This window comes from Cygnus olor, chromosome Z (genome assembly GCF_009769625.2).
Source record: "Cygnus olor isolate bCygOlo1 chromosome Z, bCygOlo1.pri.v2, whole genome shotgun sequence".
Taxonomy (NCBI): domain Eukaryota; kingdom Metazoa; phylum Chordata; class Aves; order Anseriformes; family Anatidae; genus Cygnus; species Cygnus olor.
This window is the reverse complement of record NC_049198.1, coordinates 44,329,623-44,357,525: the sequence shown is the minus strand read 5'-3', so window position 1 is coordinate 44,357,525 and position 27,903 is coordinate 44,329,623. Positions and strand designations below refer to the sequence as shown.

General features: G+C 36.6%; 1 protein-coding gene across 5 annotated transcripts in view; it reads left to right on the top strand.

Moving 5' to 3' along the window:
* CDC14B (cell division cycle 14B) overlaps nt 1-21,913 on the top strand; it is a 46,203-nt gene extending 24,290 nt beyond the window's left edge. The window contains exons 7-14 of one of the 5 annotated variants that reach the window (XM_040540340.1): nt 1,334-1,396; nt 2,323-2,410; nt 2,750-2,980; nt 4,635-4,773; nt 4,893-5,046; nt 5,768-5,868; nt 8,450-8,595; nt 18,683-21,913. In XM_040540340.1, coding sequence (XP_040396274.1) covers nt 1,334-1,396; nt 2,323-2,410; nt 2,750-2,980; nt 4,635-4,773; nt 4,893-5,046; nt 5,768-5,868; nt 8,450-8,561 — 888 coding nt within the window. In that variant the 3' untranslated portion in view covers nt 8,562-8,595; nt 18,683-21,913. Of the gene's footprint in view, nt 1-1,333; nt 1,397-2,322; nt 2,411-2,749; nt 2,981-4,634; nt 4,774-4,892; nt 5,047-5,767; nt 5,869-8,449; nt 8,596-14,965; nt 15,083-18,679 lie in introns of those variants that run through there. The other 4 variants (XM_040540339.1, XM_040540338.1, XM_040540337.1 and 1 more) reach the window with 4 other exon arrangements.
* The last annotated feature ends 5,990 nt before the right edge of the window (nt 21,914-27,903 follow it).

Genomic DNA, 27,903 nt, shown 5'->3' with positions numbered 1-27,903 from the left:
CCTTATTATGTATTATGCATTGTAACAAAACTTCTAGATAAAGCATCCGTAGAAGTGAACTGATACCATATCTAATCAAACAGCAAAGTTTTTAAAGAGCAAATTTTGAGTTTTATATAGGTAATCTTCTCAGGACAGTCATTTGCAGCTCTAATCCATAAGAGTTGTGTGACAGGTTTATCAAATGGCCCTCTGATACTACATTTTAGGCTGGATATTGCCTTTGAAGGAGGTTTTGAATTGCTTATCAATACTTATTGGGGGGGGCACTTTCAGTATGTACTAATGACTTGTAGTTTTGCTTCAGTAATATAAATACAACAAATGTTAAAAGGTGTGTGGTTTGCTTTTTAACCACAAATTATCATAACATAATGTCTTATTGCGGTACAGTGGTTACATAATGTGGCATTTCAGGGCAAGGGAAATTTGTTTACATTCTTTTTTGTCTGTATGAATAAGGAAATGTGAAATGGGGAATTCTGCAGGTCTCCATCCGATAATTTTTTTTTGAGGGGGGGAAGGGACATCTCTACCAAATACTGTTGTTTCTATTGAGTAAACCAGCTTCTTGCAGATCTTCAGGTTTTTTTTTTTTTTTTTGGTATGCTTTGACTTTGGCTGCTTTGTCAATAGTGATGAATTGCTATTCTTTTCAGTACTGGCGAGCAGCAAAGAAAACCACAGAGGGCTATACAGTGAAAGAGGAGATTAGAGTGTAATATTTAAAATATCTGGGGATTTGAGATCATCTGTGTTTGCTCTTTCTGACTTTACAAGTGGGTAAACTGCCAGTTACACAAATGTTTACATTTTTATACTATATTAAATATAATGGCTGTGGATAATAATGGGGCAGCAGGGACCTCACTAATGTCTGCTAAGGACTGTGAACATAGTCTATCTGCAGCCAATTTTAAATTAGTGAAGATATTAGAATCCTAATGAGAGAGAATATAATTCGTGCACCAAATATTTATAATGCTTGAATGCAGACTTCAGAATGTACCCATATTTTAAATAGATATTTTTTGCCAGTTATTTTTCTCTGGCATTTTGTACTGATAGCAGTAATAAAAAGACAGTACTTCTGTAGTATGGAATTTTGTAATGATTCAGTGAAAACAGAAAGACCTTCTTGTCTAACTTCACTTACATTAAAATTTACAAATTTGTTTTGTACCAAGACTCAGTTGTTTTGTATGTTTTCAAATGAATGAAGAAATCTCGTAAAGAGTAGAACAGGTATTAAGGAGTGTTTGGTACACTAACACAGTGATAAACTGTCCTCATTGAGAAGATGTCATGTTAAAAGTTATATTCTGGATTTTAGGCTTTGCAGTGTGGTTTTCTGGATTTCGATGTGTTTGATGTAAATGAATACGAGCATTATGAGGTAAGTATTCAGTATCAGTCTTCTGATTCATTTTCTGTTATTAATGCTAAGATAATTGTTTATAATATAGTATGTGCTATTTCTTCTGTAGTATTAGGTTTCATTTTTGTTTTACCTCTTTAAACTATGATTGTTAAATAATGGTGCATGGTCAGAGAGAGCATATTAAGTCAGATTTAAGCATAGTCAGCCTCAAACATGGGGTAAAAGCAGAAACCAAAATTGAAATAAATGCTTTTTTTTCACATTTTTATTAAAGCCCTGGAAAATGATGGGGAAGTGGGAATTTGTTCCTTGGCCATTTTTTAGAGGTCTTGCATATTCTTGAGCAATCATGATGAGAAACTTGAGGGCATAAAAGTCCAAGTCTAGCTGACTTCCAGAAAGCGGATAAAGTATGTATATATGAGCTCATGGCAAAGGTATAACAGCATTCTTTGAGGCGAAGAAGATAGGACTTGGAAACTCCAAGACTACAAAATTCACTTGGGGGCATGGGAAACTAATATGAATAAAAAGGACTACAATATTTGACTATGTGCACTGTTAGAAATACAAAGTTACTAGTTATCTGTAAAGAGAAAATCAGGTGCTCTTAGAATCTAAAAAATCATGATCTAAATAGTGAAGAGAAATAAGGTGAGGTCGTAATTTAGTAACCTATAAACATTTTAAACTTGGAAGTTGCCTTTCATCTGAAGGACACCAACTGCATTGTTCTAAAACTGTAATTTAGAAAAAGGAGAACACAAGAGGAGTGAGGTTCAGAACAAGTGATATCCTCTTGATGAAACAAAAAGCAGGCAACTAACACACTTCCTTTGGCAAAAATTGTACATCATTTCTATCTAGCATGTATTTTGAAACAATAAGGAAAAGGCTGAAAATACAGGGATAACGATAAACCAAGCATTTTCTCTTGACAGAGAGCAGAAAATGGAGATTTTAACTGGATAATACCAAACAAATTCATTGCCTTCAGTGGACCTCATTCAAGAAGTAAAATTGAAAATGGTATGCTTAAAAAAGGAGGTGGGGGACACAAGCCCACTGCTTTCTTAGCTGGTTGTTATCAGTAAGAACAAGCTTTAAAAATTGTTCCTGAAACAGTGTGTTTTTTCCTTGTATCTTTTTCTTTTATAAGAACCCTGACAGTAAAATTTTAATGCTTGGTTTAATTGTATCTGATCTAGGTGATTATGTTGAAATTCCATTTTCAGTTAGTCTATATCTTTATGTTGAACATGAGTTTTATTTTGAAAGTGTTTTCATCTGTTGCTTTTGAGTCTTCGTTTACATATTTTCTCTTTGAGCCTTATTCTCCTTTATATTTCCTTCTTTTTTTCCGAACAGGCTATCCCCACCATGCTCCAGAAGCTTATTTCCCATACTTCAGGAAACACAAGGTCACCACTATAATACGCCTCAACAAAAAAATGTATGATGCCAAACGTTTCACAGATGCTGGATTTGAGCATTTTGACCTCTTCTTTGCTGATGGAAGCACACCTAGTGATACTATAGTTAAAACATTTCTAAATATTTGTGAAAATGCTGAAGGTGTCGTAGCTGTTCACTGCAAAGGTATACTGTGCAAACAATTTATATTATAAATAATGCTTATATATTATGCAGTTTCTGGGATATTTCCCACTATAATTCTGTTATATCTAGTTACTGACAACATTGCCAAGCAGCAGATTTTCTATACAAATTATTTCTGTGCTTTTATTCTGCTTTTTGTCTTCTAATTTTTTAAATTCCAGGAAAATCTTTCCAGCTGTTTCCAAGAACGAGGTTGGGGAAAGTGTGCTTGCCAATATTAACAGCTGTTTCTGCTAGGAAGTGCTAGGACTTTCAAAGGATTCTTCTGACCAGGAATTTCAGTTATGGCAAGGTTTATAGGTCTTTCTGACAATAAGTGGTATAAATACAAGAAATTGTGAATTTTTGAAAATACCAGTATACTAGCTATACTAGCTGCACTGTTCTTTGCACCAGGCATTCGGTGCATGCCCAATGCAGCTAGTGTAGAGGATTTCTGAGCGATAGCGATTTCTGTGGTTCTGGAGGAACTATGTTTGCCTTTCCACACCTGATAATAGTGTGATTGAAAGAGAAAGGTGATTTCTTAAAGCATTTACCTGGGACCTGCAAAGACTGAATTTTTATTACTGGATCTGCCATTCACTTGCAGCATGTTTAATAGTTTTAATAGTTTAATAGATTATACTGTGAAGTAGACTTGGTGAAACAGCTTCTTGACTGTTGTACGCAAGTGCATACTCTTACTCTCCACCAAGGTGTGAAATCTGGGTATACCACTTAATTGATTACGCAGCAGTGGTACAATTAATTGCTTTGTTTTCATTCAGATGAAGATATTCAAGATGTCCTTTGATATTTATCATGCTAATAATGTCTAGACTACCTTAGAGTCTTCAGCCTCCTATTAGTCTTGAGAAAGAGTAGAATAATGTAGCCTGTTCTTAAAGCTGGGCAAGGTAAAGGAAATGCTGTGCAGTTGTCTTGGCTGTTCACCTATACTGAAGATTTTACATGTGTGTTGTTCAGTGGATTCTTAAATGAGAGGATTTGATGCATGGTTTGACATTTACAGCAAGTGATCAAGTGGGGGAGCCACTTAGCTGGCTATCTTCCTTCTCATGTTTGTCAAGGTAAATGGTACTGTTTCTAGGGCCATGTCAAAAAAAAGTTTTCTTATTCTGGATTATTCCAGCCTGTGTTGGCTAGTGCTCAGACTTGCTTATTGCAAAATGTAGGTTTTCCTTGTGAACCAAAAAAAACAGTTTAGTTAAAGGAAGGATTGGAAGAACAACTGGTTTTAGTGCAATTTATGATAAATTTGTAATTAAAATGCTTTGAGAATTTTGTGAAAAGATAAAAACATCCACATGCCTATTTAGTCTATTGCTTGTATATTGTGTGTATATCTGTGTGTGTGTATGTGTGTCTGTGTGTGTAAATATACCTGTAAGGTCACTAGCTTTGGAAGGTTATCTTACTAAAAATACATGAACTCTGTGTTAGTAACCATGTATATGGGGAAAAAAGAATTGAAAAGGTAAGTTTTACTTACTTACTGAGTTTTATTAGTAATAGGTTTGTTTAATAAAACAGACAGTTAATTATTTGTCTGAGTAACGATGTCTGTAGCTACAGCAGATTCCAGATGAAAATAAGTATATAAAAGAAGCCATTCTTTTATCTTACACAGCTGGTCTTGGACGAACTGGCACACTTATTGCCTGTTATATTATGAAGCATTATCGGATGACAGCTGCTGAAACTATTGCCTGGATTAGAATAAATAGACCTGGTTCAGTGATTGGACCACAACAACACTTCCTGATGGAGTAAGTAGATTAAGTAAATTTGAAAATTGATTTAGATGCCTTTTTTTTTTTTTTTGTACCCTTAAAATCTTTGTTGTTAATTTGTTGGTTTGGGGGATTATTTTTCTATACCATGATAGGAAACAGGCAGAACTTTGGACAGAAGGGGACATTTTCCGTGCAAAGTTGAGAGGAAACCGTAAAATTGCTGTAACAAGAATCCTGTCGGGTGTAGATGATATTTCAATTAATGATACTAGAAATAGGAGAACAATCCGAAAGGACATTGAACTGGTAAGCATCTGAATATTGTGCTTTTGTAAAAGTTGTAAATGCTTTTGAGGATCTCTTAGGTTCTGAACAAACCTATGGGTACAGTAAGACTGTGTTATTGGATTCTTTTTCTGTTTTCCCTTTTTGTACCAAGAGATTTGCAGGTAAAAAAAGATACGGATAGTGGTTATGGAAAATGAAGGTCAGTACACAAATGAGGTGGGAGTATCCTTGTCCTACTGTCATCTTGTGATTAAGTAAATATTAGAACAAAAAAGTACTCACAATTTGCAGTCAAAAATTCTGTGATTGTATTTTGGACTTTATATTTATATTTGGACTTTATATATTTGTATTTGGAATTTATATTACTTTCAGTGTTTTGAGGGAAGGGATGAAAGGTGTTTTGTTTTTTTGATTTCTAAGTAATTACAACTTCTGTAATACGTCTTGCAGCTTCTCTTAAAAAAAAAAAAGTAAGGTATTACTGTCTTAAAAAGGCAGATGAAGGAGGGAAATGCTGTACTTGAGTGATGATTGTATTGTACCTATACAAAGATTCGAGATGTGTTTCTACTGTTTTAAAAGCAGACAACATTCTGATGCATGTAATTCACTGGAATGAAAAACTTTGGTAAACTTTCTTGTTGGGATAATTCTAAGTTCAAGATTTAAAATAAGGTTAATTGTTAACTTTCTAAATGAGTATATTTACCTCTTTTTTTCCCCTACACTTATCTAGTATAGTGATGAAGATGAAACAAACTGTATAACACAAGGTGATAAGCTTCGTGCTCTGAAAAGTAGAAGGCAAGCAAAAGCAACGGCTGCATCTCCGCTAACGTAAGTCCATTCCTGAATGCATAAATGCCAGAAATACTTTTATCTTCTTCACACATACTTGCTGTAGCACCCAAAAGTTTGTTGGCAAGGCTGTTTTTGCTCATGTAAAACAAGCATGAGATTTACCTTTCTTCTGATAGCTTGGTGAGCATTAAGGAGGCAGGAGGACTTGTTTGAAGAACTGCATTACTCAATTTCTTGTTGTCTGTATTGTTTGTTGATTCCAATGCTCGGTGCTCTGCAAGTTCCCATGGTTATTTCTGAATGACGTATTCCTAGTTCATAAACATTCCGTTGTCCTTCCTGTGGTAGTATAAAAATGGAGGAATACAACTCCAATTGGTGGTGTTTGATTGGCTGAAATAAGGTATGTTCTCATTTTTGAAGTAAGGTCAACTACTTAAAAAGAATAGTTGGAAGAAGAATCTTTAGCTTTGTTTCATTTTCAGGTCTTTGGAGAAGAACTTTCACTAAATCCTGTGGGCTTTGGGATAATGGCTGGTACTCTGGAAGGCAGCTCTGGCCAGTAGCAGTGTTTCATTGAATAAATTCAAAGGGCTGTGGTTCTATTTGGGAATCTGGTATATTAGTCTCTTTGTTTTAGACAAACATCACCTGTAAGGGGAAGTTTTTAGTCAACAGTCGTTTGCATCTGTTGCAAATTGTAGCAACGATAGGTAAAAGAGCTTTCTGGTTACCCTTACATAAACTACAGAGAATGCAAGACTTGCAAGACATATCTGGGACCTCATTTGATTTCTAGGAAAGGAATGGTGACCCGTGGCTGTCAGATTTTTTTTGCAAATAACACAGCACTAGAGTCATAGACTAAAAGAAACTAGGCTTTTATTTTGCAGCCTTTCTGTAGGGATGCTGCTGCAAAACTAGCTCACTTGGTCTTTTTTTTTAAAGACCAAAAGTGTCATCAGACTTCTAGAAAGGCAAGAGGTATATTGTAAGAATATGCTGAAGGTAAAGGAATGCCTTTGGAAACCCTCACTTATTGCTGTGTAAGAATTCTGTTTTGTTTTAAAAGAATCTCTTACTTTCATCAGTTACAAAGGCAATCATACAATAAACAACATATAAAGAACAAAGATTGTACCCAAGTGAAATTAAAACCAAAAGCAAACAAACAACACAGAAAAAAACACAAAACACACACCAAAAACCAACACAGGACCTCAGTGTACTCAGATAGTACGTTAAAAACCATCTAGTTTGCACATTAGTTTCTAAGGCACATAGTGCCTTCATTTCTACTTCATAATACTCTTTCATAAGTAGTAATTTAAGTCATATAATAAAGTTTGTGAAATATCTCATTTACTGTATGTTCTACAGAATGAACGTTGACTGTATGATAGTCTAATCAGAGGCACAGTATTAATATGCATAAAGACTATCAACTATTAAAAAACTATTCCATCCACAAAGCATTCTGTAACAGGACGCCCTTAATTAAAACTAGTTAGTTTGTAGTTCTGTGGAATTAAAATAAATGACTAAGAGCTTCTGGTAGTTTTGCTTGCATAGTGTGCCTTGTGGAACTGGGAGGTGCGATGCTAACAAGGAGTTGCAATTTCCTTCCTCCTGTTTCCATCAGTTATTGTAGGGTTTGCAGCTTGTACTGAAGTAATTTGGTGACAAATCTAGAACCTTTTACATTCTGTGAGTTAATGTTACTAAACCAAAATATCACTAGGCATATTTAGCATCCCTGCCTGATTTAGAAGTCTTCCATACCTGAATAGCTGTTAGTCTTTTTTCCATTATAGTTCAGAATCAAAAAATAATTAATTCCACTATGAAATAGATTAATTTTATCTAAGCAAACAAACAAACAAAAAAGTTCCCTATGCAGTTTTATTTCAGAGAGAAATAGAAAAAAAAAAGTAAGAGCACTAGAAGCTGGGAGAATTAGTCTTTTTGTGCTAGAGGCGTGACTTAAGTTTAAGTCCCAAGGGGTTTGTGTATAATGTTTTGTTAATGTTTGTTGAAGTTGGTTGTATAAGCTGTTTACACCTTGGTGAATGGATGCTTTGTATATGTTCTAATGAGCAATATGCTGCACCTTTGGCAAAGGGATTATGAATTAGCTTTTGCTCTTTTGAACACAGGAAGACAATATATCCTCACCATCTGGGTGCTTACATAAATTGTTTGTTACTAGAAACTGATCTGGCTCTGATCTAGAGTTTCTCTATTAAAACACAAGATTGTGAAGTAGGATCCGTCAGTACAGGCTGATCAAACTGCGTAGAAGTTAGCAACAAGTGGTCAGAGATACACTGGTCTAGAAGGTATTTTTTTTCAAAAGAGTGATGTGGACTTTCTTTGGAAGAAATAAATGACTTCAGTGTGGATTTCAGAAATACTGCTTTGCTTCTGGTAACACGTGGATACATCTGACAAGTTACGATTGCATGGATTGTGATAGTCGTAGAAAGTAAGAAAATGCTTGGCTTAAGATTATAGAGCAATATGCTTTTGAAGAACTTGAAACAAGCTAAAATGCACCAATAGCTTCTGCTTTTGAATTTTTGTTCACCTTTTCCTCCCCCTCCAACCCCTTTTTTAGATGGCTCCTAGCTATGCTGGTGTCTACACTGTGTAGCATTGTCATCTGGTGGATTGTATGTGGCTCCCTTCTTCCCAGCCTGCTATTCTGTCTAGATGGTTTAAGAACATAGTAACCATCAGGACCCCCTGAGAGAGAGCCACTGTGTAAGTGTCCCATTCCATTTCTCTACAATAGCTCATGCTTTCTGTCTGGTATGTCTCATAAGTGCATGTTTTCATACCATGTTTCTTACTGGCTTTGTTGCAAGACTAATTTTCACTGCTCTCGCTTTGTTGTATTTTTGTATATATTATTTGGAATAACTGAGTGATTTTTATGGCTGGCTTGCAATACAAAAGGTGCAGAGCTTTTGTAATTAGGATAATTTATAGTTTTGAAGCCTTTCTTCTCTGCATGCTTCTGCAAATAAGCAAAACTATGTTTATAAAAAAGAAAAAAATGCTATTTTAAAATATGATCCTCTCCTTTGCATATTGCAAATGAAGATGTTAGCTCCAATTTTACTTGGAAATTCATGAACTTGCAAAGGTGCTTAATCTCCCGAAGGATGGTTTTACTCATGTGTAATGCCAGGAATTAGAATTTGTTAGAAATGGCAGTAGGTCTTTGTTTTTATGAAGGGATTATAGTATTAAGCCATAAGAGGCAGTAAAATGGGACATTTTTACCCTTATAGCAGAAGATGTGACAGGTTGCAGTATTAGGACAAGGCACATTTGTTTACCCAAGCAATCTGGTTTCATCTTCTTCTGTTCTTTAATTATTTTTATAGAGCTTTATGAGACTAGTTTAACACTTCCTTTCTGTTACTTAAATTCAGGAGCTGGATAAATCATTAAAAACATATTAGTTCCTTGAGTACAATTTTTACTCTTTTCTACAGCTTTTATCAGAGTGGCTGCAGTGGTTGTTGTGTCTAGCTTTCACTTAAAAGGTGCAATGTTTTCACCAGATGGCAACTTTCATCTTTTGGCCAAATTAAAACTTCAACAGCGTGAAGAACTACCAGGGAACCAGAACAGCTCCCTTCTGCTTGCTACCCTGTCTCCCTGGGGCTACTCTGCCATCACCACCCCGGAAGCAAAAAATGGTTACTTTGGGTGAATACTTGAAAATTCAGTGGTCTTAAAGAAAAAATAGGTCAGGAAAAGTGTTTTACACCATAGTACTGAATAAGAAAAGGAATTCTGTCCTGTCAGAACTTTATGGTTAGGAGATGCTATCCTCCTCACCTTTGACCTCAGAGCCATACTTCTAAAAAGTATGGAAATAGTTCTGCTAAGGTAAATGACTTAATAACTAAAAATGAGAATTGGAGGAGTCATGGACAATTTAGTTACCCCATTAGCGTTAGCTGAGGTCCTTTTAATCTTTTTTTTCCCCCCATCGGTACCTAACTTTTTCAAATATTGTACTTAGACAAGAGTTGTTTCTGAAGTTTTACGCTGAATATGTGAATAACTCTTGTCTTAATGTTTTACAGAAGTCAAGCCTTAGATTTCTGAAGGCAGACAGAAAAAAAAAAAACAAACTACAGTAAAAAAATAAAAGAATCCATCCTTTATTTTCCTGTACTGTAGGATCAGATTTACTCAGAAGTCTTCTCTTAAAATGTGTGTGTTCTTTCTAACAACTCCTTTGCTAGAAGAGAAGAGAAAAGATTGACTGATGTTGGTAAATCTGTCATTATGATGGCAATGGGGTTACTGGTGCCCCTGTCTCATATCCAGCATTGACAGTTATACTGTGTTATGTCCAGGAAGAGAAAACACCTATTTTTATCTTAAAAGCTAGGCTAATGTTCTCTCCATTATACAGCTAGTGTCCCTTCTGCTTTAAGAGATCAAATTATCAATCAGGGTAGTAATTCAGTCATCAATCTTGGCTAGCCTGGCAGTCCTGTATGCTGAAGCCCTGTAGAATGAAGAATATCAAGTCACTTGTTGATTACTGGTAACTTAGGAAAGTGTTAGATGTCTCAGGCCAGTCTTCCTAAAAATCCTAAAGTCTCAGGCCAGCCCTCCTAAGAGAGAGGTGACGAGGGATGGAGCCGTATTGCATTTGGCAGTGTAGTGGTTTAACCCAGGCAGGCAGCTCAGCACCACACAGCTGCTTGCTCACTCATTCCCAGCGGGACTTGGGAAGAGAATTGGAAAAGTAAAAGTGGAAGAACATGTAGGTTGAGATAAAGACAGTGTATTAGGTAAGGCAAAAGCTGTGTGCACAAGCAAAACCAGACAGGGAATTCATTTGCTGTTTCCCATGGCAGGCAGGTGTTCAGCTACTTCCAGCAAAGCAGGCAGGGGTCATCGTGCTTAGCTCTTACCTGGGAAGACAAACACCATCACTCCTAATGTCCCCCAACCTCCTCCTAGCTGTTATTGCTGAGCATGGCACCACACGGTATGAGACATCCCTTTGGTCAGCCTGGGCCAGCTGTGCTGGCTGTGTCCCCTCCCAGCTCCTGGTGCACCCCCAGCCTCCTCGCTGGCAGGGCAGCACGAGGAGACCTCGGCTCTGCACAAGCACTGCTCTGCATCAACTAAAACATTGGTGAGTTGTCAACATTATTTTTGTCATAAATCCAAAACACAGCACTGCACCAGCTACTATGAAGAAATTAACTCTGTCCAAACCAAAATCAGGACCTCATAAAACAGATAACCTTGGCAAGGGTAAACTCCTCCCCCCTCCCCCCCCCAGAGGTCAGGGAAGATATGCTTTTGTGTAGCCTCTCTTCCCTTTATGCCTCCCTAGGATATTGCAGTCAATTATGTTTTAAAAAAGCTTTTTTACATGGATTGATTTCTCCAGGTTGTATTGCCTTATTGGCATTTCGAGTTTTCTGTTTTTTATATCAGGTTTTGGGGTAGTTTTTTTTGTGTCATAGGTCCATGTGCCCCCTGTCCCCTCCCCCAGTTTAAATGATAAAACAAACTTGTGAACTATTTACAAGAAGGTGCTGCCGACCTAGCACTTTTCCATTTAAGCAGGCTTTGATTTGTTTAAAGACCAATACATCAGCTTAAAAAGAAGTAGTATGCAAACTAGCGTGGTGTTGGGGAATGTATTAGGTTCAGAAATACCAAGTGATGTTTTCATCACAGATTAAGTGGAAATGAAAGACTTAGCATACATGGTTTACCTATTTTAGTAGTGTGGCTATTAAAGCATCTTGTAGCATGTCTTCAGGGAACGCTCTGCTTTTTATTTTTTTAAATCATATTTCATTAAATAGAAAATATTTGTGTACATCAGATGCACTTTCTTCTGGTTCTTCTGTAAGTTAATTGCTGAGTTGTGCAACATGACATACTATTTTATATGAACAGTTACAAAGCAGTAGGGTGGGTGTCCTGTGAATTTTACTCTTCTGTAATGTAGTTGGTTTTTTTTTGGTGCTGTGATTTTGGGAGGATTTCTTCTACTGTAGCTACATTTCATGTTCATTTTAAAGCCTATTTATGAAACCTGCTCTCAAGTGAGGCTATTACTCTAATCATGTGTTAAATCAAAATTCCTTACGTTAAAACTAGTTTTATGTCTTAGCTCACATGTACGAGGTAGCATTTCAGTAAAAGCGTGATGGCAGCGCTGCTGCTCATAAGCTGACAGCTGGGTCTCAAGACGGCTGTGTGTTTAGTTGTAACACCATGTCAGTGCAATAAATGGGAACTCGTCTGTTTTCCTTGAGGTGCTTGCTGTAAGCCTTGGAAGGCTAGAATGCCATCTGAGTTAAACGTGTCTGTCTGATCATTCAGCAAATATTCTGCTAATCGGGAATTCAGCTAGTCTATACTCTTGGGCTGGTTGTGTGATGTTTTGTATCTCTGTAAATGTAAAATAACTACTAAAGAGTACATGATCTTAAAGGTTCTACTATGCTTAAAGCTGGCTCTGAGCTGATCCCATAAGCCAGCTCCTTCTCTCCCTACCCTTAGGTAAATATAGCAATTTTAAGAGGAGGGTGTCATGGTTGGCTTGGTTTTGCAGTGAAATTGTATATGGTGCCTATTTTTATAATTCGCCTTCCCATTTAGAACCTTATTTAATTTCTTCGTTTCGAACACACAAAATACAATTCTGTGGAAAGTAGTGACTTTTTGTCCTATGACATGACAAAAAGATGAATATTTGTTTGTGCAAGATGGTATCTTAACACTTCATAGTGTTTTAGTTTATACTAGTCAGTATATATGGCTTAAACCTATATACTCATCTTCTTTTCTGAACTTTTGGTGTCTGGAAAAAATGAACTGCAAGAGAAAGATAATTAGATCATTTTCCAATAAGTTTTGTTTTCTTTTATATATACATTACATGGTTTTTATACAGAGAGACATTGTATGTATATGTTTAAGGAGAAAACACAATTTTACGTGTTTCTGTCTGCATAAACACTCATAAAGGAGCATGTATCACAATTCAGTCCTACTTTATTTTAAGTGACTAAAAGTTAGATGGGTAAGCAAGCTTTGTACCTTTTCATTCAGTCCTGGAAATTGCTAGTGGCACAGATCGAAGGTATAAAGTTGGTCTGTTTTCAGCACTGGTGACATTTTCAAAGCTTAGTTCAAAGTGGAGTAGCCCAGATTTGTTCATGTTGTATGACAACTGTGGCACTGAAAAGAGAATTTTAAGTTTTAGTGTTAGAACTTGTTTGAATTGCTTTGTAAGAGCAGAAGAAATTCAAAAGTGGACTTTAAGGTTTTGAACCTTTTCACCTTGGACATGCGAGGAAAACCGATTTTTGTTAGAAGAATTTGTGTTGTCTGCTGAAACATGATACAGTTTTGAAGGTATCTCGTTTATTTTTAGCCTCTCAAATAACTGATTCCTCTGACTTTTGTATACTGTTTACAGTAAAATCTTCTTTGCATTTTAATAGTCCTTGCTGTTGAAATCTTGTATCTTGTCCGGGAGGAAGAAAAGACTGTTTAGTTTGGACTTTTGCAAAGCAAGGTGCTTGGTTTTATAAATCTGAAATATTAAAAGACGTTTGTTCCAATGTAAATTGAACGTACACGAAATTTTTGGTTATGTAGTCACCCGTTTCCCAAACAATACAGAAGTAGGTGGTAAATAATGTTGCTGATCAGTTTTACTGCTGTACAATTCAGAAATATAGTACAGAAATTATTTTAGATGAAATTGTGTTCTCTCGGGTACACTTGCATATTCTACTTCTACTATCAAATCTCTATAAAATAGTGAAAATACATTCTTTTTACCATTTATGTTTTCAGTAATTGCCTCTTCAAAAGTGAATATGTTACACAAGTATGAAAATACTCATATATATTTCTTCCATACATGCCTGTCCACTTTTTGCTACAGAACTTATGTTTTTACGTTCACATCTAGGATTCTTAGAAAGCATTTTTTTTTTTCAGAGTATTAAGCAACTGGACAACAGTTCATATAATTTAATGAAGGTTTTAACTACTAATCTAATAGAATTTGCTAGCAGAGATGAACTCAGTGAAGCCACTGGGAATTGGAATGCTAATAGCCACAGGGGAAAAAAAAGAATGAATCCCTACATTATATAAATCTCTAAAACAATGCACATTTTCATAGCTGGAAATTTGCACAGATGGAATAGAAAATAGGCCAATTAAATGTTACACTAAATATATATATATCTGGACTCCACAGGCAAGTTGTCACTTTTTTTCCTTAGGATTATAATTTTACTACAATTATTTAGGAATACAGAAAATGTGGTTTCCCTACAAACCAGTTGCATGGTGGCTAAAAATAGTTACTTGCATTTCATAATCCATAGTTCCTTTGTTATTGGTGTTGACACTATAAACAACATGAGGATTTATCTGCCTATTTAGGAAACAGTCAATACATTTCTCAAGAGTCTTCAAGAGCATCTTCTTAGCACAATTAGCATGCAAAGCTGAACTTTGAGTATGGTGTAGTTATTCCCTGTAAGAGCAGAATACCAGCATATTCAATATTCTTTCCCCAGGCTGCTCTATCTGAAGGGAATATATCATGGTTAACTGCAGGAGATTTAGACTCTGATCTTCACAAATTGAATTACTTGTTATTTTTGGTTTTTGTTTTTCTGAATTCCTCTATGTCAGTCTGGAAAATAACATTTGTTTTTGTTGCATACTTCAGATTTGCTCCTTTTTTTTTTCCTGTTGTTGCAGTAACTTAAGACGTTTAGCTTTTTTTGTCCTCCAAAAACCTAAAAGAAAATTACAATTTATTGTTCAATCTATTCTTTGAAAGATGAAAAAAACAAACCAAATCAACTAACCAACCAACCAAAAAACATTTCTATTCCTAATAAAACAGACTTGCATCAACGTAATTATAAGAACATTATAAAGAGAAGGCTGTGTTTCAGGCAGAACAGTTTGCTTTTCAGAATGATTTTTGAAAAGCCAACTGATACTTGTTATTTCTGCTGCAACTGTAACATCCTCTTTTTAGTGTTTTCCTAGAAACTTTCAGGTTATATAATCTCTCTTTTTTTCCTACCCTTTTCAGAGTAATTCCACAGTCCAGTGTTCAGAAAAACAAAACCTCTGAACCTAGCATTTCTGACAATACAGACATTACTAAAAGAACTACCAGGTCTGCTGCACGAAAAAAAAGCTTAAAAAGGTGAGAGTTAACCTCTTTAAAGATCCAGTAATTTTTCTGTAGACAAATACTTTGAGCTGGCCTATCCATTGCTGATAGGGGTTTCTGCCACAGTCTGACTCCTCCTCCTAGCAATGAGAAATGTGAGGCAATTTTATGGTTTATGTCATGTACTGAGAATATCTGGAACCTTAAATCTTAAGGGATTTGCATATGCTGCTGAGCCTTTGAACTTTTTGGAATTGTATGTTGTAATTCCTAATGTGAATAAGAATTCCTGAAGGTGAGGGATTTGGGGAACAAAAGTCTTTCATTACCAAACATCTGCCTGGAGTCAGAGGCAGAAAAATGCACAGCATTAAGCATTAGTTAGCATGCTAAGTCAACGCTAAGAGGAATTGAATTTGATGTGGACGACTGAAATGCAGTATTAGGAAGAATCTGGTGGCGGGTAGGTGAAGTGTCTAAAATGTACATGTATGTGGATATGAGATTTTGTAATGACAGTATCAGTGGTAATCTGGACTGAACCTGTTCAGTCTACATATGGCCACATGACTGATAAGTTTCTTCTGTGAGTGTGCATTCATGCCCCTCTACTGCGGTTTTCCACGTCATTATCAAAGATGAGCCTGAGAATGTAAATTGATACAATTTTCAAGTAATTTTCAATGGCTTCAAATGACCAGAATCTGACTCAGGCTTGTAGTGAAAAACTTGTGAATGGATCTACCAGGTGATGAAGAGATGTTTTTGTGGGAAGAGAAAAGGTGGTGAATAATGAAAAGAGAAAAGAAAAGAAAAGCTAGTTATGTGGCACACTTTATAAATATTGCTTAAAATTCCAGGTTCTTGTGCAGTTTTTTCCCTACAGAGCTTTTCTTTCCCCAGCCTCATTCTTTTTTGCAGGTGACGGAAGTTACAAAAAATCCCCTCTAGTGGGCAAAGGAAATAATGAATAGCAGGCTAAAGGAATATGCTAGTCAGAACTTTCAGCAGCAGCCATATGAATTTTATGAATTACGTTTTGATTCATAGAACAATATGTAAGAAATATTTTATCTTTCCTGAAAAGTGTGCTTTACTAAATACTTCAGGTCTTTCACAGAGGTTTGTCTCCATTCTGCATTGTTTTCTCCATGTCAGATGGACTGACGGGATTCTGACAGCTTTTTTTGTTCTTCATGCCCCTCCAGTTTTAAGCTACTTGCAACTCCTGGTAGATGTACACATGCAGATGTGTAACTGAACAGAGATGTTCAGTTCCTGAAAAGCATACCTTCAAGTAGATGTTTGCATTGTGTGAGATGAGACTAGAAGGAAACAGCATCCCTAAAATAAAGTTAATGGAAGATTTCAGGTTTTAAATGAAGGATCAGGTTTTAAATCATCTCAAACTTCATAAAACATTTCATATTTTAATGTATTTTCAAAAACTTCTACCCCAAATATTTCATTCTGTATACTGTGTCTTCTAATTTTTGAGATCAAAGAGTGTCAGTCAGTTTATGCATGGATCAAATAATCAAAGTAGTCCTAAATACTTATTGTCACATTTCTGAAGTTCTTAATTATCTTCTTATCTGAGAGGACTAATTGGGTTGTGGTGCCTCTAAAGGCTACTGCAGTATGATTGTATAATTTCATGGACTTCCAATTTAGTACCTCGCTATTAATCCTGTAGGTGTCCTTTTATTTTTCTTGTAGCATTTGGCAAAACATCACTCTTTTTTAAGCCTTCCTTTCTTTTTTCATGTCTTCTCACTTGAAGCTTTTACGAATTTCTTGAAATTTGTGAATTTGCATTAGTTCAAATTGACCTATTCCAGATCAAATAGAATGCAAGGTAGAGGATAATAATTACTGTTAAAAAATTAAAATCACGTCCTAACCAACATCCATCTTTGTCAAGGTCCTGTTGCCTTTTCTGAACTTCTGACATTAGCGTAGACCTTTATACTTTTGTTTTCTTGTCTGTCTGATGTATTCCAGTGAAAACATCTTGCAGTATTTTTATATGAATCTTATTTGATGATGCTCTAGGTCATTATGCACAGTTTTTACTGTAGATGAATCACATTTGTGACCGATCCTAGTGCAGTATGATTTGCACAGCTGAGTAACGCATCTACAATTTCATCCTTCAGACTGTTGGAGACACCATCGTATAAAGTGCCCCCAGATTGGTTCTTTAGCCAAAACAGCTCTTTGCAGCTAAAATACCCTATTCTGGTTTTGCTAAGGGATCTGAGAGAGTTTAAATACTATTAATAATGTTCATTGCATTTCCGTTGTGGAACATCTCTAGAAGTCACCTGCCATCTACAAAAGACCAGTACTGGTGGATGCAACACCTTGTCTCTTGTGACTGAAATAACACTCTCATTGAACTGCAAGAAATCACATTACTGAAGTATTCTCCACAGTCTCTTTCCGTGGATGCCCCAGACCTATTCTTGTTTCTCAGGTTAGGATGTGTCCCATGTAAATCTGCCAGTTACTGAGAAGTCAGCAGTTGTATTTTAACAAGATGCATACGCCAGATCACTCTAAGGACAGATGCATCATTTTCCTCTCCTTCTTCCCTCCTCACTTTCTTGATATTAAATCAATTTTAGTAGATGGAACAATGTGCTATTTCAGCTGGAAAAGTATATAGGATGGAAGAGCAATCCTAAAATCTTAACCCTTAACGTAAACCATCATTGTCCATGCTCGATCCCACAGATCCCCAACTGGAATAGCATCCTCACTTAACAGCTGGACTGGCAGAAACGCATACCCAACCTGTGTTTGTGCCAGGACAGGAACACTATGCATCCTGGCCAACAGTGTTCCCCTTTCATATAGGTACTTCAAAAATTCCCAAATAACTGAAAACAGTATTTTCTGTCTTATCACACATTATAGATGTAGGATTACGTATGTAGTTAGTAATTGGTTAGAATTGAAATCTTGAGTGGTGAAGGAATTTTGTTAGGTAGAGAGGTCTTTAAGGGAATGGAGGTCAAGTTATTACAAGAAGAAATAACTGGGGGACAGGAGAAGACGTATGAAAGCCACATCATATAGTTTCATTTACTTCTTTCAACCAGAAAGGTATATATCACAAAAACTAACAAAGAGGAATATGCTTTTGAAATCTCATGTGCCTTTGCTTTGCTTGGGATTGTAAAGCAGCCTTCTGCACTCTTGTTCAAACACTGAAAATTGCTTGCAGCATTTTGGAGCTTATCTATATGTAATCTAAATCTAGTTCTAAAAAAATGTTTCTTTATTATTCTTTCTACTTTACTGGTTCTTTCCTACAGTCTGATAGTTCAGAGGGAGAGAAGGAAAAAGAGTGCTTTGCAGCAGTTGCGATTAATGATTGCATGGTACTTTGAATCCTTTGTTGCTTTTCTGTATGAAACTGACCCTTTCTTTGTATTGTCCGTGATCAGACCAGTCTGTGCTTTATTTACAAACGGTATTGCTATGTTCCTAGATGCAATGACATTTATCTTCTGTTCCTTTCTTTGAAGTAACGTTGGCTCATTTTTTCTTGTCAGCAGTGTTTACTTGAAATATTTTTTTAGTGTGTATTTAATTTTTTTCCTCAAATATGTTTTATTTCAGCAGCCAGTCCATCCCAAGGACTAGAACAGTATTGCGTTAAATTTCAAGCAAGCAACCAGTGTTGAAAGGGGATATCCAGGAATGAAGGGGATACAACTATAACAGACTTGATGCAATTCTAGGAAGATGACCTTGGCTTCATTTCTCAGCAAAGGTTAAACAGAAGAAACTCCTTCGTCAACATGCCCAACAGACAGTGTCCTAATTGCTAACACTTCCTCAAACAATGCCAACAAAATCTGTGTAAATTCAGACTCAGGTGTAAATATGTAAGTTCTCTATTATAAAGAGGGCTTCCTAGTATATATGATGCATGTGTATAAATTGTGATGGCAATCACTTATAGCTGCTGACCACCAGAAGTGAAAAGATGGTGGGAGTTTTTAAATATGTATCTGTGTTGTTCATTCAGACTGGGCTCAAGTCTCCACTTGAGACTGAAAATCAACCACAAAGGCTTTTTACTTGTAGTATGGGTACTCTCCTGCGTTAACTGGCTATTCTTTCTTACTTTGTATGACATTTTTTTATGAAGCCGCAGTGTTGAGAACACAGTAACTATTGTCCACCAAAGAGTGCTTTATTTTCAAAGGGTTTTTTTTAGTTTTGAAAAAAAAAACAAAACTAACAAAAAGCAATTATGTTGCTTTTAATAGTAATGAGTTTTTTAGTTGTTCACAACCATTGATTCTTTTACCTAATTGTAATTGCTTTAAATCTGGTATGATTTTAATAGGGAGGAAAAACAGCTTACCATTTAAAGCAGTGCTGTCATACTGAAATGTCATTACTGTTTCTTTTCATATCTTCAAGTCTTTTAAGCGAGACTTTAGATTACTGTATCTGAAAGGTAAGATTTTTTTTCCCCAGGTTTTATTGGTACATTTAATAACTTACGAATGTCACTGCTTTTTTTAGCTTGAAGACACCTAATGAGTGCAGCACCTTAAAAAAAAAAAAAAAAAAAAAGGGGAGGGGGGAAAATAAGCTTGCTGTACAACTGAGATTGGTAGTGGAACTCAGGGGCAGGTATAATTATTAACATCTAATTATAACACATTAAAAACTACAGCTTACCTCTCTGTTAAAAGCGGTGTAAGTTTTTAGAACAATCTGAGGCTGAGATTTTCATCCACTACAAGACTGTCTTCAGACACTGGCAGCCTTTTTTCTTTACCACTTTTCACACTATGAAATCTCAAAGGCTTGCTTTGGAGCGATTCATCCTTGTCTGCCAGCTGGAAGTTCATAGCTGCGTGTCCCTCAGATGAGGCCTGGTACCACATAGCCTTAAATAGAATACAATTCTCTCTTCATTTGGTAACTTATAGTAGAAAGGAGTTGAAAACTACATCTGGAATGTTAGCAACAGAGTTTTTAAAAGATACGGATTACCTTTGCAAGGGGGAGAATTTTCTTTCTGTGAATGTAGATAGGCAGGAACAGTGACTAGTTCCAGTCTTTTCAAATAAAAGGAAGTTTTCTGTTATGCTGGTAGTTTCTCAATGCCACTGTGAATAACCACACATTGGTTTGAATACTTTTTTTGTGGCAGGACAGTGCATCATGAGTTGGAGGGGAGGCAGGATATAAAATGTATGTGAGCTTACAGGTAGCATCTGTAAGTTTGGATACTACAAATTTGCAAATACGAATACAAAGAAAACAGGAAAGGCTTGCATGGTGCGAAATAAGGAGCACTGAGGCTTAGACCCTAAATATTTTTGGTTTACCACTTAATCATCACCCTCACCTCCACTCTCTTCTAGGTGAAGCGCACCTAAAAGAACGAGGCAGAATTCACCCTGATAAAAAGATTAAAGTTTTCTTTTTACTTTCTTTTTTTCTTTTTGGCCCCTTGCCGTAAAGGGGAAGTACAGTTAGTCACAATAGCGGGTATGTTGTGCAAATACGATTTTTTTTTTTGAGGAATATTATCATCTCAAAAATATGATCAGTAAACTGATTGTAAGTCTTAATAGGCAGAAAAAATGTATGAAAGTAGCATGGTGAGAGCTAGAAGAAAATTCATTAGTATTTGTTTGGCTTTGCCCATCTCTCAGATGAACTTCTTTCTAATGTAAAAAAGACAGCCTATTTCACACCCCTTCAAAATTCCGAATTGGAATTTCCCTTTTCTAAAGTAACCAGCAATGCCATTAGCACTTTCAGGTTCATCAGAAGAAATTTGCATAAAATAAGTGCACAAACACACACCACAACAACTCTAGCTAAACCAAAACTTCATGTTTGGCATGAATGTGTTTCAGGCTACCCCTTCCACCACTAGTTATCTTGGTGAGAAACACAAAACTGTCAAACATTTTACATTGGAATTCTCCAAACAGCCTTACATGGTGAATTAACCCATTACCTCATTGTGTCCCATCTAATTGTATCGGTTAGTTTGTCTGAGTTTTTAATACTTTGTCTTGTATTTTTATTATACCATACCAAAGCTGTCTTAAGTACAAGTATAAGGAATAGGTGTGGGTGAGGGAGTCCATGGTTTCCAAATCTGTTTTGAATTGTGACATACCGTGTGCCAAAATTGAATGTGTGTGGCAGCAGTGCAACAGGGCAGCTGAAGGAAGTTATTTCTGCTGTTATCAATTAGGAGTTTTGGTTAAACTTACAAATTCTTTTTCTTCTTTCAAATACAAGAGAGATGAATTCTTCCATGATGTTCAAAAATATGCAACATACTCGAAATCTGTATTATCTTAGATCAAATTGCTAGCTTCCATTACAGCATCAGACCTTGTCCTTTTGCCCCAGGACAATAGAGGAAGTGCTGCTTTTATTTTTTTATTTTAAATAAGATTTGTAGAGACTCATGCATTAAAATGGAGAAAAAAAAGAAAAATTACAAGTGATATTCACCAGTTTGTTGCACTGCAGTTTTTATATTAATGGTTTGCGGACTGTTTGTCTTGTGTAAACCCATGTACAGACTATCAATATCTAGAAGTCCTTGACTAATCAGTACTGTTCATCCTGATTATTTTTAAATTGTATATTTCTAATCATATTTTTTTAACTTGGATTGACAGAATGGGAGTTTATTTTGCTGGAGGTATTTTTAAGATAAAGCTTCATATTATCTTGTAATATCAAGTAGTTCAATATGCATTTGTGTGTCATTTGAAAATATTGCATATTGTATTTGGTTTTATACAAAATATTGAATAGTGAAAATTGTAAACATGAATTGTGTAAAATTAAAAATAATAATCAGAAGTTTGTTTTCTCACTTTTATTTCCAGCATTCTAAAAAGAACCTCAGAACAAAAACATATTTGTACAATTTTGACTCCTCTGTGCTCTTAAAAATAATGAGAATCTCACCTGCCTGTGAAACTTTAATTAAAACACAAATCTTTCACATTTTTTTCTGATTTCAGAAATAAGTTTTGGCTCTGCATTTCAGAGGACTCACTGCAGAAAATAATGGTAATTGTACTTGAATTGTTGGGATACTCTTGCCCAGTTAAAAAAAAAGTATATATTTATACACATATATAGTTAAACCAGAATAACTGGTTCTATTTAATTTATTTTCTTCCTTTATGATTGTATAGTACTCATTTTTTGGGGGAACAGGTATTATATGAAATACTATATACTCTGATACTTACCATAAAAGTGAAAACTTCCCAAAAGTGAGATTTTCAGAAACATTTGTTTTTGCTTAAGTGCTGGGAATCTATTTTAGTGCACTCCAAAAAAAAAAAAAAATCAGAGAGTATTATCAACTCAAATATTTATTATTGCTCTTACATATGTAAGAAAAGGCAGAGTGTGCACACCTCAAGCAGAACTTGTTTGACAAAAAAGTAAACTTCCACTTGCTCCAGAAAGTGGTGATGTTCCACATGTTGCTTGGAAAATCTTTATGTTCTTCTGGTGTAAGGTGGTCCTTTCTAAACCTACATGCATGTGTAAACCACGTTTTCCTGACAAACTAGTTGCTTGCTGAAGAGTGAACAAAGTGGTTTTCCTGGGATAACATCTGTGGTGTTGTCCCAAGAGAGTTTAGCCTTCTCATTGGAGGTTTAGGCAGTACTAGCGCTGGGCAGGGCTGGGAAGAAGACTGAAGACAAGTACAGAGAACAACTGCACAGTGGCCCAGGCCAAAACTAGGGACAGTGTTGTACACGGCAAGAATAATCTACAGTATTTCGGAAACATACTTAACTTTGATTTGGCTCTCTTTAGACTCCTTCACATTACAGGTTCTCTGCAGCACATGCAGGAGATAAAATACAAACATACTGCAGCAAAGCTGGTGTGTTATCTTTTGAAATATTCAAGGCTGGGCTTATAAAGACACTGCATGCTTTAAGCTTAAATAGCTGAGTCCATTGATGAAGATATTTGGCACTTTTTATTTTTTTGCCTTTTTTTTTTTTTTGCATGAAGAATGGTAAGGGTGTGGATCCAGACATTCTGTCCTTCAAACAACTGCTCTCCCAGTCAGTGTCTTTCCCTTCAAACTCCTTCCCAATCTACAAGGCTACTAAGAAATCTGGCAAAAACCGCACCACCTGCACAGCCCAGCAGCAGTTGCTTTTTGTCCCTCAGCCAGGTGTGACCTGGCCCTGCTGCATGCCGACGGATGCTCAGTGCTGCTGCGTCACTACCGCTGCTGCCTCCCAGCCTGTCGAACTACCCTGGGTGCTGCACACCAGTCATGCCATGAACAGGACAGAGATAAGTCCTAAACTGCGTGTTCCTGCAGGACTGAAGGAGTAGACAGAAGACTACCCGTAGCAGCAGCTATTATTAAAGTAAGAAAACCCAAAATGATTGCTGCTAATAGCAGGAATATAGCCATATAAGCAAGCATTGAAGCAGACCAAGTCACAGCATCGTGGATTTACCTTTACCACCATCAGTGCTTTCATGCCATTGCCCTTAAGATGATGGTAGGTCATTTCCTCAGTTTTTTTCACTGTGGAAGGGCTCAGCTTCGTCATTAGCTGGAAACTCTTTTTGAAGGAGGGGTAAACACATCTGAGTTTCTTTTCGGTTTTGAGTTCTGCCATAATAAGACTCTTATTATTCTATTCCCTATTCTTCCCAAAATATCGTGCTTCTGGGACTGAACCTTTACTCAGTACTTATAACAGGCAACATTTATCCTGCTGCCATGTTTTCCAGGTGCTGTTTTGTCCACCTCTTCCCCTTTCACACCAGTATATACTTTATTTTTTAAGTGAACCATTTAACGCTGGCTCTCCTCCTGCTCCCATACTTCAGGATTTCCTTCTCCTCCTCCCGTTGATCAGACATTTTCCAGCCTTTGACTAGAAGCCTGAACAAAAAAGGCTCCTGAGTTTTACATTCTCTCATTTTCAAGGTATGCAGCCTTTACTAGAGGCAGGAAAAACGTCTGATTTACAAACATGAAGAATACAACCAAATCGCACCTCAACCAACAAGCATACAATTCCTGGACTATATTATGTCAACTTCCTTTTTCTCTTGTTAGAAGAGGAAACAGTAAATCAACACCTTTTTGCTGCTATTTTTACTTTTCAGCAAAGCCGTCCTGCTAATACATTACGTTATGTAGAACTTGCTGTCCTTCATTCAAGCAGTTACTACTGCACAACTCTAGACTGAGGACCTGTCTTTGCTGGAAGGTGACAGCAGCTCATAGCATCCTGTTAACCAGCTGTAAATAAAACAGACAGAGGAATGCTGAAACTTTTTATTGACACTGGCTACTCAGGAGAGCAAAAACTGTACCCAAATCATTAAGTGCTAGGTTGTCTCAAACACAACACTGCCGTTAAGTGTGAGGCAGGATCTAAAGCTGCTCTGAAGGTTCAGCCATCTGCAACATTTCTTGCATCACATCTGCAGAAAGGCATTTGTTTGCAGACAAGTAAAACCTGGAGATTTAATGTACTTCACATTAAATTCTAAGTAACAGAGCCAAAGAGTAGCAGTTGTTATTTCTTACAATTGAAAGACTGAAGGTCCCACCCCAGCAAAGCACAAATTGCTCAATACTTCCCCAACATACGTTACTGAAAGAGAGGAGCTCAAATTCCACAGCTGTTACTCAGTGACTCAGAGTATTTCTGCAGATAACCACGTTTCACATTCAATTGTTGGTCCAGTGATAATGAGTCAGTATTACATTATTTTCAACGCTGCATTTATGTGTGAATATGAATATACACTTTGTGTATTGATGTTTATGTGCACATGTGCCTGTGACAGCTCTGAAGGGGGAAAACACAGAATGGCATAAGCATGATGTAATACCTGAAAGACAAAGGTGTACCAGGGCTGTAAGTTTTGGTCTTTGAGCCCAGAAGCTGTGCCAGCCGCCTAGCGTTAGATTCGTGTGAATAAGTATAACCAAAGCAGCTGAAAGATCATCGCCCATGGGGTCAATTGCATATATTCCTATTTATCAACTAAACTTTTCTACCAGGGTCTTTTACTTCTGAGTCTTTTTATATTATTATGTTAAGCACAGATAATCCTCGTCTTGCTTTTAAAGACACTCTCACAGGAATGTACGCTTACCAACCCTATACCACGGTACTATGTATGCATCAGGTGGGCTGCATAATATCGACACTATCAGCTATAAATGAGATCTGTGGAAAGAGATTAATTCCTTTTTTGCAAACTTAGAGTTCACTGCTTAGGGGAGTTCCACCCCTTATCTCTTTGAAAAGCATATTTAAGAATATAACTAAAATATACATTCATCGAATTCATCACGCAAGCTTCACAAACTCCATCTACATCAACAGAAAATTTCCCACGCCAAAAATCAACCGATCATCATAACAACGCTGACAAAGGTGGACAATTTATACATAATCCACCTTCATCTCTCTCCCACATTACAACACCACACTCTCCACAATTACCACATTCTTTAACAACGTTCAGTCCGTATTTTGCCCGCTCTCTCTCCCAATTATTGCCCTTATCTTAAACTCCTCAAGTCCACAGTTTGGTGCCAGGAAGGACTGTGGTGTCTTCACTTCGATGGGCAGCTGAACTCCACCATAGCTGCTCTCATTTCCCCTCCTCAAAGGAAGAAGGGGAGAAGACAAAATAGAAAGGGTCTCAGGGTTGAGATAAGGACAGGGAGATCACTCGTCAATCACCATCACAGACAAAACAGACTCAGCATAGGGAGATTAATATAATTTACCACCTATCACTAGCAGAGCAGAGCAGTGATAAACCAAAAGCAAACCAAACACACCTCCCCTCCATGCACCCTTTGGAGCTGGCTCTGATCTGACATGGGGCAGCTGCTGGGCTCTGCTCAGGGAGGACACCCCTGCAGCTCCCCTGCTACCAAACCCTTGCTGTGTAAACCCAACACACTTACATTAATTAAAAACAAAGCTCACATGTAGTTTTCCCTAGGCCGCTAGAGTAATCCTAACACCGAAGTGCCTGTTATAGTGCATTAAAGAGTAATTAATGTAAGATCTGCAACATAATTTCATCTCTTGATAAGATGCATGCCATGTTCTACTAGTGTTGGTTTGTTTATTTACCCCCCAGTGCCACTTGCTTTACATGAAGAAGTAAACCTAAACCAGGAGTAATTGTTAGTAGCAGACGTGCTTAACAGATACAGCTATTTTCGTACCTTAAATATGACAGATGACTGAGATTTAATATGTTCTCTTTTCACAGCTAGGAAAAATAATCAGATTGCTGTTACCACTTACAACTAATAACTTCTCTATACTTAGATACTGTAAACTAAAGAAACTCAGGACATGTTCAAGTTTGATAGTCTGAAAAAGAAAATTATCACAGTTACTCTAAGACACTCTTGGTTTAATGAGCAGTAAACAACTACACTAAACCTCAAACCCAAAACTTTATGGGAACTTATTTTTTTTCATATCAATTAGTAAGTCTTAAAGCCAGCCCTGCTTTTTTTTTTTTTTTTTTTTCAGGAGTTTTTAAACAGCCTGCTGACCAAACACTTATTATATAGATATACTTTGACAATTTCTCAAACAATTAGCTGTCCTTTGACAATGAAACTACTTGTCATTCCATTTTAAAAAACGTAACAGTTAAAAGGAACAAGCAGTGACTTTGTAGCAGTGGGAATCAACCTGAAAAAATAAAGTGATCCTTCTGCCCTTTCCAGAGAATGTCTGGAAAGTCAAAACTGAATCGTGTATGACACTACATTCAACACAGTTGTGTAACAAGGTTCCACGTTTTTAGTAGAAAAAGGAGGAGTTACCTTTAAGTATTTCACTACTTCCCTTAGCAAAAATAAAGTGTCAGTAAAAGGAGCAGCAACAAGAAAAAGCTCTCCACATATATGTAAATTTACCCCTGCAAGCAAATAAATACAAAAGATTCATTTTTCCCTGTCCCATGGGAAAAGGGACAAGGAAAAGGGGTAAGGAGGGGAAGAACAAGCGAAAAAAAAAATCCAAAAGCCTCATATGCAGAATCATTAATGTTTCACAATTGTGAAATTGCCATTTTTGGCAGAAACATTCAAGCACCTATCAGAAGAGCAGCCACAGTTAAGTGGTAAATTGCAGTCATTTTCACATAGTGGCTTTTATTCTACAAGGTCGTTTATGTTATTTCATCCATTCAGTTCTAGAACTCAAAAAGCAGCAGCATGGTTCCCCTAATACCAACATGCTTGTTTGCCTTTGCACATTCTTTCTACTACAGGTTGGCAAATTATCTCCATGTCATTAAAAACAGTTCATTGTGGAATTTAAAATCTCACTTTATAGCAAATTGTCATATAATGTAATTTAACAATATAAGAATCTTTTGGGCAGTACTGCCTTGCAGACCATCTGTTTGGAGCATACAGAAGAATGTCAGTGGTCTTTCTAGAATGATTATATCTAAGTGCATGAAGCCTTACCATGGAGATGAGATATTTTAAGTTTCTGAGTGCCCTAAGAGCTCACTCCAAGGCAGAACAGATTGTTAATTCAAGTCTCATCTACTATCTGCTCTCAAAGGAGATTGTTTGGAAGTGATACAAAACAAAGTGAGGCAGAAAACAGGAAGAAAGGTCTATAACCACCCTGCTTTTCCAGTAAACTGAGAGAATGAGTTCAAGTTCAACAGGCATTTCGACATTCTTTTGAGGGTGGCAGTTACTTCCAAAACGTCCAACATGGTTATCCTCTCATTTCTTTCCCTCATCAGTTCTTTCGCTATTTGTTTGTTTGTTTCTC